At 48.5% G+C, this 16060-nt stretch overlaps 1 protein-coding gene and 1 pseudogene across 5 annotated transcripts in view; one reads left to right on the top strand and one right to left on the bottom strand.

Moving 5' to 3' along the window:
• PECAM1 (platelet and endothelial cell adhesion molecule 1) overlaps positions 1-4824 on the top strand; it is a 53080-nt gene extending 48256 nt beyond the window's left edge. For all 4 annotated transcript variants that reach the window (XM_084748524.1, XM_084748523.1, XM_084748525.1 and 1 more), the window contains one exon: positions 4481-4824. In XM_084748524.1, the coding sequence (XP_084604650.1) occupies positions 4481-4500 (20 nt within the window). In that variant the 3' untranslated portion in view covers positions 4501-4824. The remainder of the gene's footprint in view (positions 1-4480) is intronic.
• A 9077-nt stretch (positions 4825-13901) lies between these two features.
• Positions 13902-15487, bottom strand: LOC311578610 (THO complex subunit 4-like; annotated as a pseudogene). Its single transcript has one exon. The product of its transcript is annotated as a THO complex subunit 4-like (transcript).
• Positions 15488-16060: the final 573 nt, after the last annotated feature.

Raw genomic sequence — 16060 nt, 5'->3', positions numbered from 1 at the left:
CCACAAGAGTTGAGAATAACAGCCTAGCTCCACAGGCAGTGTGGGATCCTGATAAAAAGCCAGTTCTTTGGCCTTTCACATCCCTGCACGCGGCCACCCAAGTCAGGGCTGCGGGCCAGCAGTCAGCACCCTGCTGAGCCAACTTAAAAGGTCTCTCTTCGACAAAACCTCTGAACTCCAGGCCAGTGGGGGAATGGCTTTCCCTCAGCCCCAAAAGTCTGCTCTGGTCCTAGGGTGCTCCAAATACTTGGGCTAGTCCTACCCCCAAATAATAAAGCCATTTGGCGGGAACTCAGGGGTTCCCAGCCGTTGAGAAATGAATTTTGAATCTGGAAGCAAATAGATTTTGTTTCCCTACTAACCGGCCATGTGGGTCAGAAGAAAATGAACTGAGTTGCCCAGCAGGGAAATGGGAGGGACTTCCTTCCTGAAATCAAACCTGGCGATCTTTCCTCTCTTGTTTAATGGCCGTTGCTTCTGAAAACATATTGGAGGAAATATCTGGACAATGAGGCAGCCACTTAGCTACTAACTTGGTATTGTTTGACTCGTTTCAATGGCACAATCTGACTTCATTTTTCCTCTGCCGTTTTTTTTTTTTTTTTTTTTTTGCCTTGTTTATAAGCGGTGTTTGTGGCCCACGCAGACAGATAACACGGGAGAGAGAACACCCTGTGCTTAAAGAAGTTGAATCTGGACCTGTGAAGGTCTCCAGATTGTGGAAAGAACCATGACTGGTAGGGTAGGGGTTGGGAACAGGACAGTGCCAGCTGTGGCTCCCTTCCCTCCTCCCAGGGCCAGCAGGGAGCTGAGCTGTGTGTGATAGGACCTGCTCAGGAGTGGGGTGGGGGCTACTGGAGAATGGGGTTCCAGCTCCACAGGCTTCTTGCAGGGTGACTTCCTCAAACCTAAGCATCCCGGCCTATAAGGTAGAGATGTGATGATGGTGATGGAGATGGTGATGATGGTGGTGACAGTGATGATGGTGATGGTGGCCATGGCAAAGATGCTGGTGATGGCGGTGATGGTGGCGATGGCGCTGCTGCTGCTGCTGCTGCTGCTGGTGGCGGTGATGGTGATGGTGATGATGGTGGTGGTGATGGTAGCCATGGCAATGATGGTGGTGATGGTGATGATGATGGCAGTGATGGTGGCCATGGCAATGATGGTGGTGATGATGATGGTGATGGCAGTGATGGTGGCCATGGCAATGATGGTGGTGATGGTGATGATGATGGCGGTGATGGTGGCCATGGCAATGATGGTGGTGATGATGATGGCGGTGATGGTGATGATGGTGGTGATGGTAGCCATGGCAATGATGGTGGTGATGATGATGATGATGGCGGTGATGGTGGTGATGATGATGGTGGTGATGGTGGCCATGGCAATGATGCTGGTGATGATGATGATGGCAGTGATGATGGTGATGATAATGATGAAGGTAGTAGTGGTTGTGGTGACATGAACAATTACATTTGCCTACTGGAATTTTCCTAAGGGTTAAGTGAGACACTTTGCAATCCTGTGGTAGGAAAACCACTTATCTTCTTTAAAGATCTTATCCTTAAGCACTCTGGCAGCAGCGGGTGTAAGACATTTCCTTTATTTGGCTCTGAAATGCCCCCCACACCCCACATACACAGGGAAAACACACTCAAAGCCTAGGATTCAGCCAAAGCCAAAGAAAGCGTGACATAGGCATAGAAGACCCACATTCAAACGTGAATCGTCCTAACTAGTTGCTTAGTCTGTATATAAGATTCTGTTTTCTCATCAGTCATTGTTTTAAAAAACTGTGTGTGTGTGTGTGTGTGTGTGTGTGTGTGTGTGTGTGTGTGTGAGAATGCAGATGTGCACATGATGCAACCAGGATAACCTTGAGAGTCCCTCCTCCTGTGGGTTTCAGGGACAGAACTCAAGTAAACATTCAGATTTGTGCACCAAGCCATCTTGTCCAGCCCCATTCCAACATCTGTAAACCGGGACTTCTCACCCAGATACTGCAGGGATGGAGAGAGCACCAGCACAGCCCCGATAGACCAGGAGTGCTTACACTGGGTACTCTCTAGAAGGAGGAATTAGGGACCTGGGGAGGAGGAGGTAGAATCGTAAGGGCCTTTGGGGTCACTGGCCCCACATCCTGAGCAGAGGCAGGGCACTTCCACAGCCGACAGTGGGTGGCTGACCCCCGGCAGGTCCGGTCCTCACGGTGAGGATAATAACCTTCACTGCAGAGCTCCTGGGGCCCTGCTGGTGCCCAGCCCTTCCTGTCTGTGGACTCGGTCTTGCAGCATTATCCAGAGTGCTGTTTGCCTCCAGAGAGGGAGAACAGAGGCGTCTGGGGAGAGGCTTGGTCTGGGGCCTGCTGAAAAGCTGGACACGAGGATCACGTCTCCCTCCTCTGGGAGAGTAGAGGTAATGGCCGGCAGCAGCTGCCAGCACTGGCCAGCCTCCAGCCCTCTCGGCTTATACAGCTCTCTTGGACCGTTTCTGCAGCTCTATCCTGGCAAGGGAGGAGCCAGAGCCATGGCCGTCCAGCTGGGCCTCTCAGATCTGCATCCTGTTCTAAGAGCCCCAGCAAAACAAAATGGACACTCTCTCCTTCTGGGAGCCAGCCAGCCTGGCCATGAGGCTCCCCAAGATGCGGGGCAACCTTTACATCTTCCTTTGCTCCCACTTCTATGAGTCCTACTTGCAGCAAGGCGTCTGTGTCCACAGGGGGTTCAGAACAGTGGGCCCTGGTGTTTCCTGTCCTTTGAGGCTCTCTGTTCTCAAAAGCTCTCTCCTCCGGCATCTCCCAGCCCTTTTGCTCTGCAAATTTCATTCCACTTTACAGAATCTTCAAAGTCGTTCAAGTCACTTCTCTGACGAGTGCTTGTCTGTCGCCCTTGCTGCCTCCAAACCACCTCCCTGAAATGTTGTTGATCGGGGATTGATAAAGGGCGGCAGGTAGCTCATCCAGTAAAGGCTCATGCATGGCAGGCCTGAGGACCTGTATTCTTTTCGGGTTTTGTGTGTGTGTGTGTGTGTGTGTGTGTGTGTGTGTGTGTTTGTGTTTGTTTGTTTGTTTGTTTGTTTTTTGTTTGGTTGGGTTGTTGTTGTTTTTCAAGACAGAGCTTCTCTGTTACACGGAGCCCTGGCTGTCCTGGACTTGCTTGGTAGACCAGACTGGCCTTGAACTCACAGAGATCCACCTGCCTCTGCCTCTCAGAGTGATGGGATTACAGGCATGAGCTACCATGCCCAGCTGAGGACGTGAATTCAGTCCCACAATCCATGCAAAAGCCGTGCATCAGTAGCCCGCCATTCCTTTGTAGAGATGGGATGTGGGGAACCCCCTAGAAGCTCTTGGGCCACCTAGCAACCGTATATAACAAGAGAACTTATCTCAGCTGGGCGTGGTAATGCACGCCTTTAATCCCAGCACTCAGGAGGCAGAGGCAGGAGGATCGTTGTGAGTTCGAGGTCAGCCTGGTCTACAAATCGAGTCTAGGACAGCCAAGGCTACACAGAGAAACCTTGTCTTGAAAAACCAAAAAATAAAAAATGAAAAATAAATAAAAAAATAAAAAATAAAACAAAGTGGAAGTAAGAACACCTTCACATGAAACCAGAACACACACGTGTTCACATGCACACAACTGAATGTATACACATTGTCCATGTACACAAATAAAAGCAAACTCATTGGTGGAATATGAAATCCTAGGGGCAGTCTGTCCTCTTCAGCATAGAGAACGGTGCTGGGTAAGGAGGGGGGGGGCCAAGGGGACAGGGGGGGCGGTCCAGGAACCAGGAACCAGGAGGTGGCTGGCCGAATGACTCAAACTACCACGCCTGAGGTGTACGTATTCTCCACTAGGCTGGAAGCCAGAAAGCTGTAGCAGTCTGTGCTCCCCTCAGTGCTGGAAATACAGGCTGTGTAGACCAGGATGGCCTTAAACTCACAAAGACCCATCTGCTGCCAGGCGGTGGTGGCTCACGCCTTTAATCCCAGCACTCGGGAGGCAGAGGCAGACCAGCCTGGCTCGCAGAGTGAGTTCCAGGACAGCCAGGGGTACACAGAGAGAAAGCCTGTCTGTGGGGGTCAAGAGGGAGGGAACAACAAAAAACACAGGGATGGAGACAGCGGCCCCTACAGGTCAGGCATGGGAAAAGGGAAGATGGGTTGGTTGGGTCAATAGCTACCCTACATGGTGAAGTTCCAGACAATGGCAGCTAAGCTTAGGGTGTTTTTGTTTGTTTCAGTCAAGATCTCATGTGTCCCAGGCTAGCCTACAACTAGATTTTGAATGTGATCCTCCTGCCTCCACCTCCTGAGTCCTGGGATTACAGACATGGACTGTATGTGGTGCTGCTGATGCAACCTAGTGCCTCTTGCATGCCAGGACCCATTGCTTGAACTTTACACCTCTCTCCCCTGGGTGCTGTCTAGTTTGAGGGAGTGACCTAACTCGTCTTGTCTTCTGACCCACAGAGAACGGAAGGCTCCCTTGATGGAACTTAAGACAGCCGAGGCAGGTGCACATCCCTGGGAGAGCGTCCATGTCGCAAGAAGAGCAGCCGGTCCTCGGATTCCAAGAGTCCTGTGCACATATTTATGAACTGGCCCTGCCCCCACTGAAAGTAGCGTCCCATCTTAAGCCCCTCCTGCCTTGCTAATGTTGGGTATACAGAGCAGCAGAGGCGCTGTTTTAATGGCCAGCCCGAATGCCCTTCCAAGCTGGACACCCTTGGGTTTTGCAAGAGTGAGAGGAGGTTTCCAGGTGAAGAAACCCTGGAATATTCCGAAGCTCAGTCAATATATTGTGTCTCAGACAATGTGTTTCTTTGTATGTCTTCCTTCACAGAAGGCAGTTTTTTGGTTCTGTAGTCAGTGACTTTTAGCGAATGGCCAGGTCTCAGGGGGTTTAGTATTTTTGTTTTGTTTTCTTTCTGTTTTTCTTTTTCCTTCTGGGCTGACCTTGCTCTTTGGAGGTAATACTGTGCTGCTCAGGTTCGGCTCAGCCCCTGTATGGCCTCCCCGACGAAGGAGGACCAGCTGATTGGGAGCAGTGCCTGTGCAATGGCCACGTGAGGACAAGCCTCAGGCCGGCAATGACAAAACTAGAGACCGGAGCAAACACAGACATCCTTTCTAGATCTTTCCTTTCCTCTCCATGATAAAGGCCTAAACCGGAGAAACCGTTGGCCACAGCAAATGTTTTGTTTTGTTTTTTAAATAGTAAAAAAGGAAAAGTGTAAGTTTTCTCACTAATTGTTCTTTATTTATTCCCTGCTGAAGAAACAGTCTCCTGAGGTTGCAGGCTGTTTCCAAAGGTGGCTTGAGTGGGTGGGTGGCAGCCGCCTCCCTTTCGCCGTGGAATCTCGTACCTAACCCGCATCGCCCAGCTGCAGGGCCTCGGAGGGGTGTTGTATTAAATAAAATTGATTTTCACTCTTCAATGACCTGTGAAGTGTCATTTACTGACACAGGCCACATGTCCTTAGGGACCTCACCGTTCCCAGTGTCACAGAGCCAAGCTGTTCTCCCTTGTCTGTGGGTGGAACCTCACACCGACCACGTGGCCTCACATGGAGGGGGAGGGTAATGGGGGGCATGGGGGGGGTCCAACTCAGCTCCTCATGTTTGCAAGGAAAGCGCTTTACCCACTTCCATCTCTTCCCAGCCCCCACCATGCTTTTTTTTGTTTTTGTTTTTGTTTTGCTTTCTTTTTATTTTAGTTTACTTTATGGTGTTTTATTTTATTTTGAGATAAAGTCTCATTTGTAGGTAGTCCATTAGTTCAGGCTGGGCTGAACTTCAAACTCATTACTTAGCCCAGGCTGGCCTCAAAGTCTCCATCTTCCTGTCTCTCCCTCTCAAGGGCTAGCACTATCTAGCATTCTGTCTCTGGCTCTTCCTTTGTCTTCCGTCTTCCATTCAGTTCTCACATTTAAATGGTCAGAAAAGAGTGTACACACAGCTTGTGGCTATTGAGGAGTTTTACGTTCCCACTTGTTTATCTCAATAGCCAATACATGGAATATTTTCTGTAATGTTTTCTGCATAGGTTTGACAGTTTGAAATAGTCCCTTGTTGGGGCCTTCCTTCTTTCTGGTCCTGACGTCCTGGTTTTTCTGACTTGTCTTGGCCCGAGTGGCTCTAGGTTGGTACCAGGGACTGCTCCATTGATTTCTGCTATACTAGCTCTCTCCGTCAGCCTTGTGTTGTTGGGACCAGAGTTTGCATCATAAGGAACCTCTCCCCACTATCAGGACTTCTACAGGGTCTCAGGTAAAGGGACTAGGACCATGTGGAGGGTCTTCCGAAGCGAGGGCAGATCCCTGAGCCCAAGTCAGAGGCCATGCCACCACATGCTGACTGGAAATGTGTGTCCCAGGTTGGGGATATGGCTCCCCTGCTAGAGTGTTTGCCTGGCATGTACTTGCTCCAGAGGAAAGAAGGCAGCAACTAGGGCATATTTTCCAACAAATAAAGAATCCACTAAGGGTTAAATACACACAGAAAATAACTTTAGGAAGCACTGGGTTCCATCCACAGCGCTACACAAAACCAGGTGTGAAGGTTTCTTCGGATTGTCAACTTGACAACCTAGCAAGGCCTGGGGAGAGGCTCCGCCCAGATATTCTGTAGATTGATCTGGCCTGTGAGCTTATCTGTGAGGGATTATCTTGATTGCCTCCATCCGTGTGGAAGGACCCGGCCTGAAACTGGGCAGCACCGTTCCTTGGTTTGGGCCCCCAGACTGTAAAAGAGTAGAAAAAGCCATCTGAGCCCTAAGCTTGCAAGCATGCATTCTCTCTGCTCTTGGCCGTGGGTGTGACTAGCGGCTTCAAGCTCTCGTCTACGGGACTTCCCTGCTGTGATGGACTGTGAGTTGAGATAAATCCCTTTACCCTCTATGTTGCTCTTTTTGGGGGGCGGGGCAGGGCAGGGTTAAGACAGGGTTTCTCTGTGTATCCTTGGCTGTCATGGACCAGCTTTGTAGACCAGGCTGGCCTCAAACTCACAATGATCCCCCTGCCTCTGCCTCCCGAGTGCTGGGATTAAAGGCGTGCACCACCACAGCCCGCTTCAGCTTGCATTTGTGTATGTGCGTCATGTGTACATCTGGAATCCAAGGTGGTCAGAAGAGGGCATCAGATCCCCTCAATCTGAAGTTATAGACGGCTGTGAGCTGCCGTGTTGGTGCTAAGAATTGAACTCAGGTCTTCTGCCAGAACAGGTGCTATTAACTCCTGAGCCATCTCTCCAGCCCCCATCAGAGTATTTTCTCAGAGCAACAGCAATGAAACTAAGAGACTTCAGTGTGGCAACAGGCACCTGTAATTATAGTACTGGGAAAGCAGAGGCAGAAGTCAAAGTCAACTCTGGCTATAGGGCAGCCTGGGCTAAATGGGAGCCCCATTTCAAAACCAAAACAACAGTGTTGTATGCCAAGACCAGTTTGTTTTGCAGGCGGCTTCCCTGGTGAGGTTGGTTTTAGAAGAAAATTTAACAAAAGGGGGAAGTTCTTTGTCTTTTATTTTATTTTTGAGTTTTTCAAGACAGGGTTTCTCTGTGTAGCTCTGGCTGTCCCAGAACTTGCTCTGTAGACCAGGCTGGCCTCAAACTTAGAGATCTGCCTGCCTCTACCTCCCAAGAGCTAGGATTAAAGGAATGTGCCACCATTGCCCCACTTATTTTATTTTTTTAAATTATATTTTGTGTGTGTGTGTGTGTGTGTGTGTGTGTGTGTGTATGTGTGTGTGTGTTCATGCACACATACCATAGTGCCAGTAGAATCAGAGGACAATTTTGTGGTCTTGGTCCCTTTCTACCATGTAGGTCCCAAGGACCAAACTCAGCAAACAGCTACTGGTTGATGTGGGAGGGAGAGCCCAGGCCCACCAGCCCATTGTGGGCAAGAGAGCCTGGGTTGAATTAAAAAGCAGGCTGAGCAAGCCATGGGGAACAAGACAGTAAGCAGCACTTCTTTTTTGTTTTTTGTTTGTTTTATTTTTGGTTTTGTTTTTCGAGACAGGTTTCTCTATGTAGCCTTGGTTGTCCGGGACTCACTTTGTAGGCCAGGCTGGCTTCGAACTCACAGCGATCCACCTGCCTCTGCCTCTGCCTCTGCCTCCCAAGTGCTGGGATTAAAGGCATGCGCCACCACGCCCCCTGGCGTAAGCAGCGCTTCTTGCTGGGGCCCTTTGCGTCCATCCCTACCTTTACACATTTGGAGCTTAGCTGATTTAGGAAGGATCCTGAAGTGTAGGGTTAACCAGGCGTGATTTCTCTGGGCCCTCGTGGCAGGGCTGTTCACTCCATGCTGTCTGCTGGTCTTCTCCCCCCACCCCCTGTTCCCCCCACACACTTGCCCTCCCCCCCCCCACAATGCTGAGATCCTTCCTGCCCCTTCCACAACACACCCAAACCCTACAAAGTCCGAGGGGAAGTGGTGGGGCTACAGGGAGGGCCTTCTTCCTCTAGAGGGACTGCCTGGGCACCCAGAGAGGCCAGACTCCATGCCTCCTGCTGCCTTGACAGAGACAAGTGCCTCATATGATCGGATCTCCTCCTCTGTGAAGCCCTGCGTGCGTGTGTGTACGTGTGTGTGAGATATATTGAAGATGAGGCTGTACACATGTCATTATGCACATCTGGAGGCCAGAGAACAACTTTGTGGCATTGATTCTCTGCTTACCCTTTGACATGGGTCCCAAGGATTGAACCCAGGTCTCTGTGCTTGCCAGGCAAGAATCTTTACCTGCTGAGCCATCTTGCCTAGCCCTCAACTTTCTCTTCTAAAAGTGTTATTAGTTTTATTTAAGTGTTTTCGTGTGTGTGAGGTGTGTGAGTATATGCCACACGTGTATGAATTCCTGGGGATACCAGAAAAAGGAATCAGATCCCTTGGTAATGGAGTTACAGGTAATTGTGTGCTGCCCAATGTGGGTGCTTGGAACTGAATTCAGGTCTCTTGAAACAGCAGTAAGTGTTTGTCACAGCTGAGCCGTCTTGACAGCTCACAACGTATTCCCTTGAGAACTAACTAAGGGTCCCGTGAGAACAACCTGGAGGATCTAAACGGTCATTGTTGGCCCAGTCACACAATTTTATCGCCATACTTCTAACACACAAGTACTTGAGTCACCCAAGCCGTATTCAGCAAAGGCCGAAGGCACTGAACACTTGGTGAGTTCAAGCCTTGGGCTTCTTAAGCTAAGATTACCAAACTGATAGAAACCAATGCTAGATGAAAAAAAAAATACACATTGTGTGTGTGGGGTTGGGGGGTTGGGGGTGGGGTGGGGGTCCTACATCTGAGACAAAGAAAAACAGAGTGGTGGAAACTACCTTAAGATATAGCCATAGTGATTTATCAAAAAGCCAGGCATGGTGACGCACGCCTGTTATCTCAGCACTTGGGAGGCAGAGGCAGGAGGATCACTGTGAGTTCGAAGCCAGTCTGGTCTACAAAGTGAGTCCAGGACAGCCAGGGCTACACAGAGAGACCCTGTTTAAAAAAACAATAATAATAAAAAAAAATACATAACCACAGTGACTTCTACTTATCAAAAAGACACCAAAAGCCGGCCTTGGTGGCACGTACCCGTCATCACAGCAACTAGGAGGTTAAGGCAGAGGATCATTATGAGTTCAAGGCCAGCTTGGGCTACAATAGGAAGTATGAGGCCAACCAAGGCTCCTTAGCAAGACTCTGTCTCAAATAAATAAATAATAGCGAAAGATGACTTGGTGGTTAAGGCTGCTTGCTGCTCAATCATGAGGATCCCAGTTCGAATCCCAGCATCCGCATCAAGTGGCTCTTAACAGTCTATGACTCCAGTTCCAAGGGGGCTGAAGGCCTCTCCAGACCTCTGCATGTACTTGTACATCCGTGTACATATACACTTAATAAGTAAAATAAAATAGGGAGGAGGGATGACCCAGTGGTTAACAGCACTGGTTGCTCTTGCAGAAGACCCGTGTTTGGTTCCCAGCACTCACATGAAGGCCCACAACCATCTGTAACTCCAGTTTCAGGGCATCTGATGCCCTCTTCTGGCCTCTGAGGGTACCGGGCATGCACAGCACACACATATACATAGAGGCAAAACAGGCATAGACATACGATAAAGAGCACCAGCCAGAAAACTAATTAAATATCCCCCAATTTTTTTTTTTTTTTTTTTTTTTTTTTTGGTTTTTGCGAGACAAGGTTTTTCTGTGTAGCCTTGGCTGTCCTGGACTCTCTTTGTAGACCAGGCTGGCCTCGAACTCACAGCGATCCGCCTGCCTCTGCCTCCCGAGTGCTGGGATTAAAGGCGTGCGCCACCACGCCCAGCCCCAAATTTTTTTCAAATGGAAAAAAATTATGATCGGGAGGAGTATATAAAATAAGTATTCACATTTATCAAAAGGTAGTGGTTGAACCGGGTGTGGTGGTGCACGCCTTTAATCCCAGTACTCCGGAGGCAGAGGGAGGCAGATCACTGTGAGTTTGAGGCCAGCCTGGTCTACAAAGCAATTTCAGGACAGCCAGAGCTACACAGAGATTCCCTTTTTCGAAAAACCAAAAAAAACCAACCAAACAAACAAAAAAAAGTAATAGTTAATAAATAAAGGATGAAGAACAAATTTTTCCTGATTTTTCAAAACAGGGCCTCTCTGTGTAGCCTTAGCTGTCCTGGAACTCACTCTGTAAACAAGGCTGGCCTAGAGCTCACAGAGATGCCACTTGCCTCTGCCTCCCAAATGCTGAGATTAAGGGCCTCCGCTGCCACCACCTGGAGAACAATTTTTTTTTTTTCTGAAACAAGGTTTCTCTAGGTAGCCTTGGCTGTCCTGGACTCACTTTGCAGACCAGGCTGGCCTCCAACTCACAGAAATTCACCTGCCTCTGCCTTCCGAGTGCTAGGATTACAGGCATGCGCAACCGTGCCCGGCAATTTTTTTTTTTTCTAAAGCAGGGCAGAAGACAACTTTTATCTCTGCTCTTCAGTGAAGGACAATTTTCTGGTGCCAAGAAAGGAAAGGTAAATTTGTTGGGGATGGAGGCCAGCCATTCTCTCTGGGAGATTATATGTAGATTATAAATAGATTATATGAAATGAGGGAAGATGCTGAGGCCTATGGAAGAAGGATTCGAGCTGGGAAGTGGAGAACAGGAGTATGTGAGGGTAAGCGGTAGGGAGTTCCGGGAGCCTCACTACACTGAGATTTGAAACTGGGCATGCTGAGGCAGGTTGAGGCTACAATGCGAGCCCAGAGGCAGGACGGGAGGCTGAGTCAGTGGCTAAGAGTCCATACTACTGCTCTTACAGAGGACCCAAAGAAGTTGACTAAGTTAGTGAAGAAATATCTGGGCACAGAACTTTCCATGCTGAGGGGACAGCTAATGACAATGGTCCCGTGGTGCAGGAAGAAAACTCCTGTGACTCAAAGGATGCCCCACTGACCTACAGAACAGCCTTAGAAATTAAGAATCTCGGGGCCCACTTTGTCTACCAAAGCCAAACCTAGGTGACTCACGAGAATCTTTGCTGGGAAGGATGCCGACCATCTGTACAAACACACAGCCACTTCCAGCCTCTTGGGAGCCTTGCCTGACTCTCACAGAACAGGCTTGCAGGTTTAAATCAGCTCTTTTCCAAGGGCCTTTGAGAATCATGGGCTGCCGAGATTGCCACCTGGTGGCCGACTATGTTAATAACATTTACTTTCCGATGACACAAGCCTGAAAAATCTGGGGATCATGTTTAAAGTAATTACATTTTTAGCACAATGGTCTTGGTGGCCTTGAAGTCCTGATGCTCTTCCGTTTACCTTTTAAGCCCTGGAATTCGTTTATGTCGTGCTGGGGTCTATCCCAGGGCCTCCTGCATGTGAGGCAGGCACTCTACCAACTGCTATGTGTCCCCCGCCCTGCAATGATTACTCCCCTTTCTCAACGGGATGGATCTAGAGTTGCCATGGATGATGCTCTGTGAATGGTATTAATTACCCTATTCATAGTAATTAATGCTAGTTATGGATACAAGAGCAGTTATTCCTTAACCTGCTACCTTCCAAATAAAAGACACAGAAACTGGGCTGGAGAGATGGCTCAGAGGTTAAGAGCACTGAGTATTCTTCCAAAGGTCCTGAGTTCAATTCCCAGCACCCACATGGTGGCTCACAACCATCCACAATGAGATCTGGTGCCCTCTTCTGACCTGCAGGTGTACATGCAGGCAGAGCACTGTATAAATAATAAATAAATAAATTTTTAAAAAGAAACAGAAACTTGCTAGGTTTATAATAAACCTTAAAGCATCGGAAGCAGGGCACATAGCAACCCTCTAAGCTAACGTATCTGCTTCCCAGACAAAATCCCCATGAGTACTTGCACATGTTCCATTTGGGCTGCTTCTGCTCCATCAGGGCTGTCCTCAGAGCAAGCTGCTCCTGGCCATGTCTCCTGGTTACCCCAGGGTGACCTGCTCCTTTCTTCTCCAACCCAAAAGCCCAGGAACCTAATCTCTACCTCCTTCTCTTCCGCCCAACCAGGCTGTCAGCAACCTTATTAGGAATAACTAGGGAGCGAAGGTCCACATGACGTCATTTTGGATACTTGAGAATTTGCTTGTAGGACAGTAAGGATCTTGGGGGCAAGCAATTAACGTTTGACTACATAGTAGCTCCCCAGATCAACCCGAACAGTGCTCTAGTGGTGCAATCGGTTAGGGTGCGCGGTACTTATAGAGTTGCCATGGAAACACCTCTTTGTGGGTTTATGAAGTTGTTTTGAGAACAGTTTAACAGAGAAAGACTTACCTTGACTCCATGGATTAGGGTCCTAGGCTGAGTTAACAGAAGAAGGTGAGGGGCTGGTGAGATGCTTCAGCATGTAAAACATCTACTACCAGTTTATCCTGGGAACTCACAACATGGAAAGAGAAACCACTTCCTCCTAATTGTCCTCTGATCTCCACATATTTGCCCCCCTCTCCACAATAAGACAAATAAAAATTTAATTAATAGAAATGAAAAAGAGACAGCTCAGAGGTCAAGAGCACTGTCTGCTCTTCCAAAGGTCCTCAGTTCAATTCCCAGCAACCACATGGTGGCTCACAACCATCTATAATGAGATCTGGTGCCCTCTTCTGGTATACATGCATGCAAAACACTGTATATATGATAAATAAATTGATTTTTAAAAAAAGAAAAGAAAAGCCGGGTGTGGTGCTCACGCCTGTAATCTCAACACCAGGGAGGCAGAGGCAGGCAGACCACTGCGAGTTTGAGGCCAGCCCAGTCTGCAAAGCATGTCTAGGATAGCCAAGGCTACACAGAGAAACCCTGTCTTGAAAAACCAAATAAATAAATAAATAAATAATTTATTAAAACAAAAAAAAATTAGCCAGGCAGTGATGGCACACAGCTTTAATCCCAGCATTTGGGAGGCAGAGGTAGGCAGATCTCTATGAGTTCGAGGCCAGCCTAGCCTACAAAGTAAGTCCAGGACAGCCAGCCAGGGCTGTTACATAGAGAAGCCCTGTCTCAAAGAAACCAACCCCCTCCCCCCCCCCAAAAAAAGAATGAGATGCCGTGCAGCAATTTTGTTATGGAAAGATTTATTTGGAGGAAGGGAAGGAGAGAGGAGTTAGGGCCTGAGAGGGCCAGGAGGGGAGCGAGCGACAGAGACAGTGGGAGAGAGAGAGAAAGGGAAAGGGTGCACCCCTTAAAAAGAGTGCAAGGTAGAGGTAAGAGAGAGAGGTGGCTGGTTGGGACTTTATATCTGGTGCATCTGGCACACACCTGGTGGTGGCACACGATGATGTCAGAGGTTGCAAGCAACCTAAAGGCGGATCAGATAGCAGAGCAGATAGCGACTTGTGAACTAACATAAGTACCTGTTTCTCCCTCGCTCCCGTCCCCTTGACCACTGTCCCCTATATCCCTTCTTTGTCTCTTATTCCCTGCCCTGTGTCTCTCTGGGGTAAAGAAATGCTGTTTGTTCTGAGAACGTGGTCTTGGGGTATCCTGAGCCGGTACCGGTACCTTTCACCTCCTTCATCTACCCCTCGCACCCTGGGATTACAGGATCACAGGTCATACGTCTGTGTTGCCGTATTGGTTCTTTTTTAATTCTTTTTTTTTTTTTTAAAGAAGTATATTCTAGTTGGATACTGGCCTCCTACGCTTCAACTTGTCACAGTGGGTTTTTTTAAAATTTATATATTATGTGTATGTTATTTGTCCAGGGTGTTTGCCAACATGCCACAAATCGGCATGAGATCTCATTATAGATGGTTGTGAGCCACCGTGTGGTTGCTGGGCTTTGAACTCGGGACCTTTGGAAAAGCAGCCGGTGCTCTTAACCTCTGAGCCATCTCTCCAGCCCCCTCTTTCAGATTAAATCAATCAGTCAATAAATAAAGGCTTTACATGAGATTCTAGGTCCTATTTTAACACTGGAAAAGGGAGAGAGAGAGAGAGAGGGAAAGAGAGAGAAAGAGAGAGAGATCACAGACCAGGCTTCTGGTCCTGTGACTTTTGTGGCTTTGCTGGGCTGTTTAGCATCATTGCTTTATAAGCGTCCAACTCCTCAGAAGAAAGCTGCTGCTTAGAGTTCCTGCAGGTGCCTCTACCTCTCCCCCTGCTGCCTCCATGGGTCCCTCTCCTGGTGCCACAACCACTAAAATGCCCAGAGCCAAGGTTTCTCGTCCTGCCACCTCTGTTTATGCTTTATGCATGTCTTGGCTGTGTGTCCACTTGTGACGTGACAAGCTGGATGTTCATAGGACGGCCTTCCAAAGGGACACGGTCGTACTGTTTCATAGCCTTCAGGCCATCTGCCCTCCGCTCAGAGCACACATCTGCTGTCCGTAAACTTCCTCCAGAGCAATCATAGTGCACAGCTGCTTTCTTTATCGGTCCAAATTCAGCAAAGAGTTGTTGAACACCTGCGTCTGAGGAAGTGCAGGTTTGACAGGAGCAGCTTCCCACAGGTCTCCACACTGTGGAAAAGGTCATGCTGCCACTTGTCAGGAAGTCGTTTTGGTCTGCTGTAGGGTGCCTGGGGGTTCCTCAGAGGTCGGCCACCTGGATGCACCCACCTGGAGGTCTTCAGTGCGTTGCTGAGCTGCCGCACCGGGAGCTGGCCCTGCCAGGGATGCTGTCCTCTCTGGCTCCGGTTCAGCTTAGTGACGTCATCCAAAGACAGATCCATTTTGTCGGCTCTGGCGGGCATGGAATCGGGCCTCAGATCCAGTCTCCGCATCCCTGAATTAACCTTTTCAAGAGACAAAACATTCAATTAGGTTTTTTGTTTGTTTGTTTGTTTCTGACTTCTCGATCTGATACTATTCTCTTAACTGCTGAAGTCAATCTTAAAACAAAAACAAAAAAAACAAAAAGCCAGGCTGTGGTGGCGCACGCCTTTAATGCCAGCACTCAGGAGGCAGAGGCAGGTGGATCGCTGTGAGTTTGAGGCCAGCCTGGTCTACAAAGCAAGTCTAGGACAGGCAAGGCTACACAGAGAAACCCTGTCTCGAAAAACCAACAAACCAAACAAACAACACACACACACACACACACACACACACACACACACACACACACACACACGAAAAGAAAAAAGGAGAAAGAAGAAAAGGGAAAAGAAAATCCAGTGAAGGCGTGTTTTGGGCTTTGTACTATTTTACTAAGTGATTCAGACAGACCTCCATCCTGAGTCTTCAACCTTATCCCAAGCATTGAAAGCTGCTAGTCAACAATAGTGCCAAGGTGTGAGCATTCAATTTAAACTCAGTATGTCTTTGTAAATCAGCATATCGACCCTCACCTAGCAAGGGATCACGGGAGCTATTCTTGCCTCTGGCCTGATTTTGGTGTTCAATGGCCGTTGCTTCCTCTTTTACCATGATTGACATTACATCCGAGGACCAGGTTCCAATATTACTCTTGCCAAATCTTTCGAGTCTTGGGAGACAGTCCTGTTCCGAGTTGACCATGGATTTAGAATCTTTTTTTTGTTTGTTTGTTTTGTTTTTTGTTTTGTTTTTCGAGACAGGGTTTCTCTGT

The sequence above is a fragment of the Acomys minous genome, assembly GCF_964271855.1.
Source record: "Acomys minous genome assembly, chromosome: 12".
In the NCBI taxonomy this organism is placed as follows: Eukaryota; Metazoa; Chordata; class Mammalia; order Rodentia; family Muridae; genus Acomys; species Acomys minous.
This window is presented reverse-complemented; position numbering and strand designations above follow the sequence as displayed.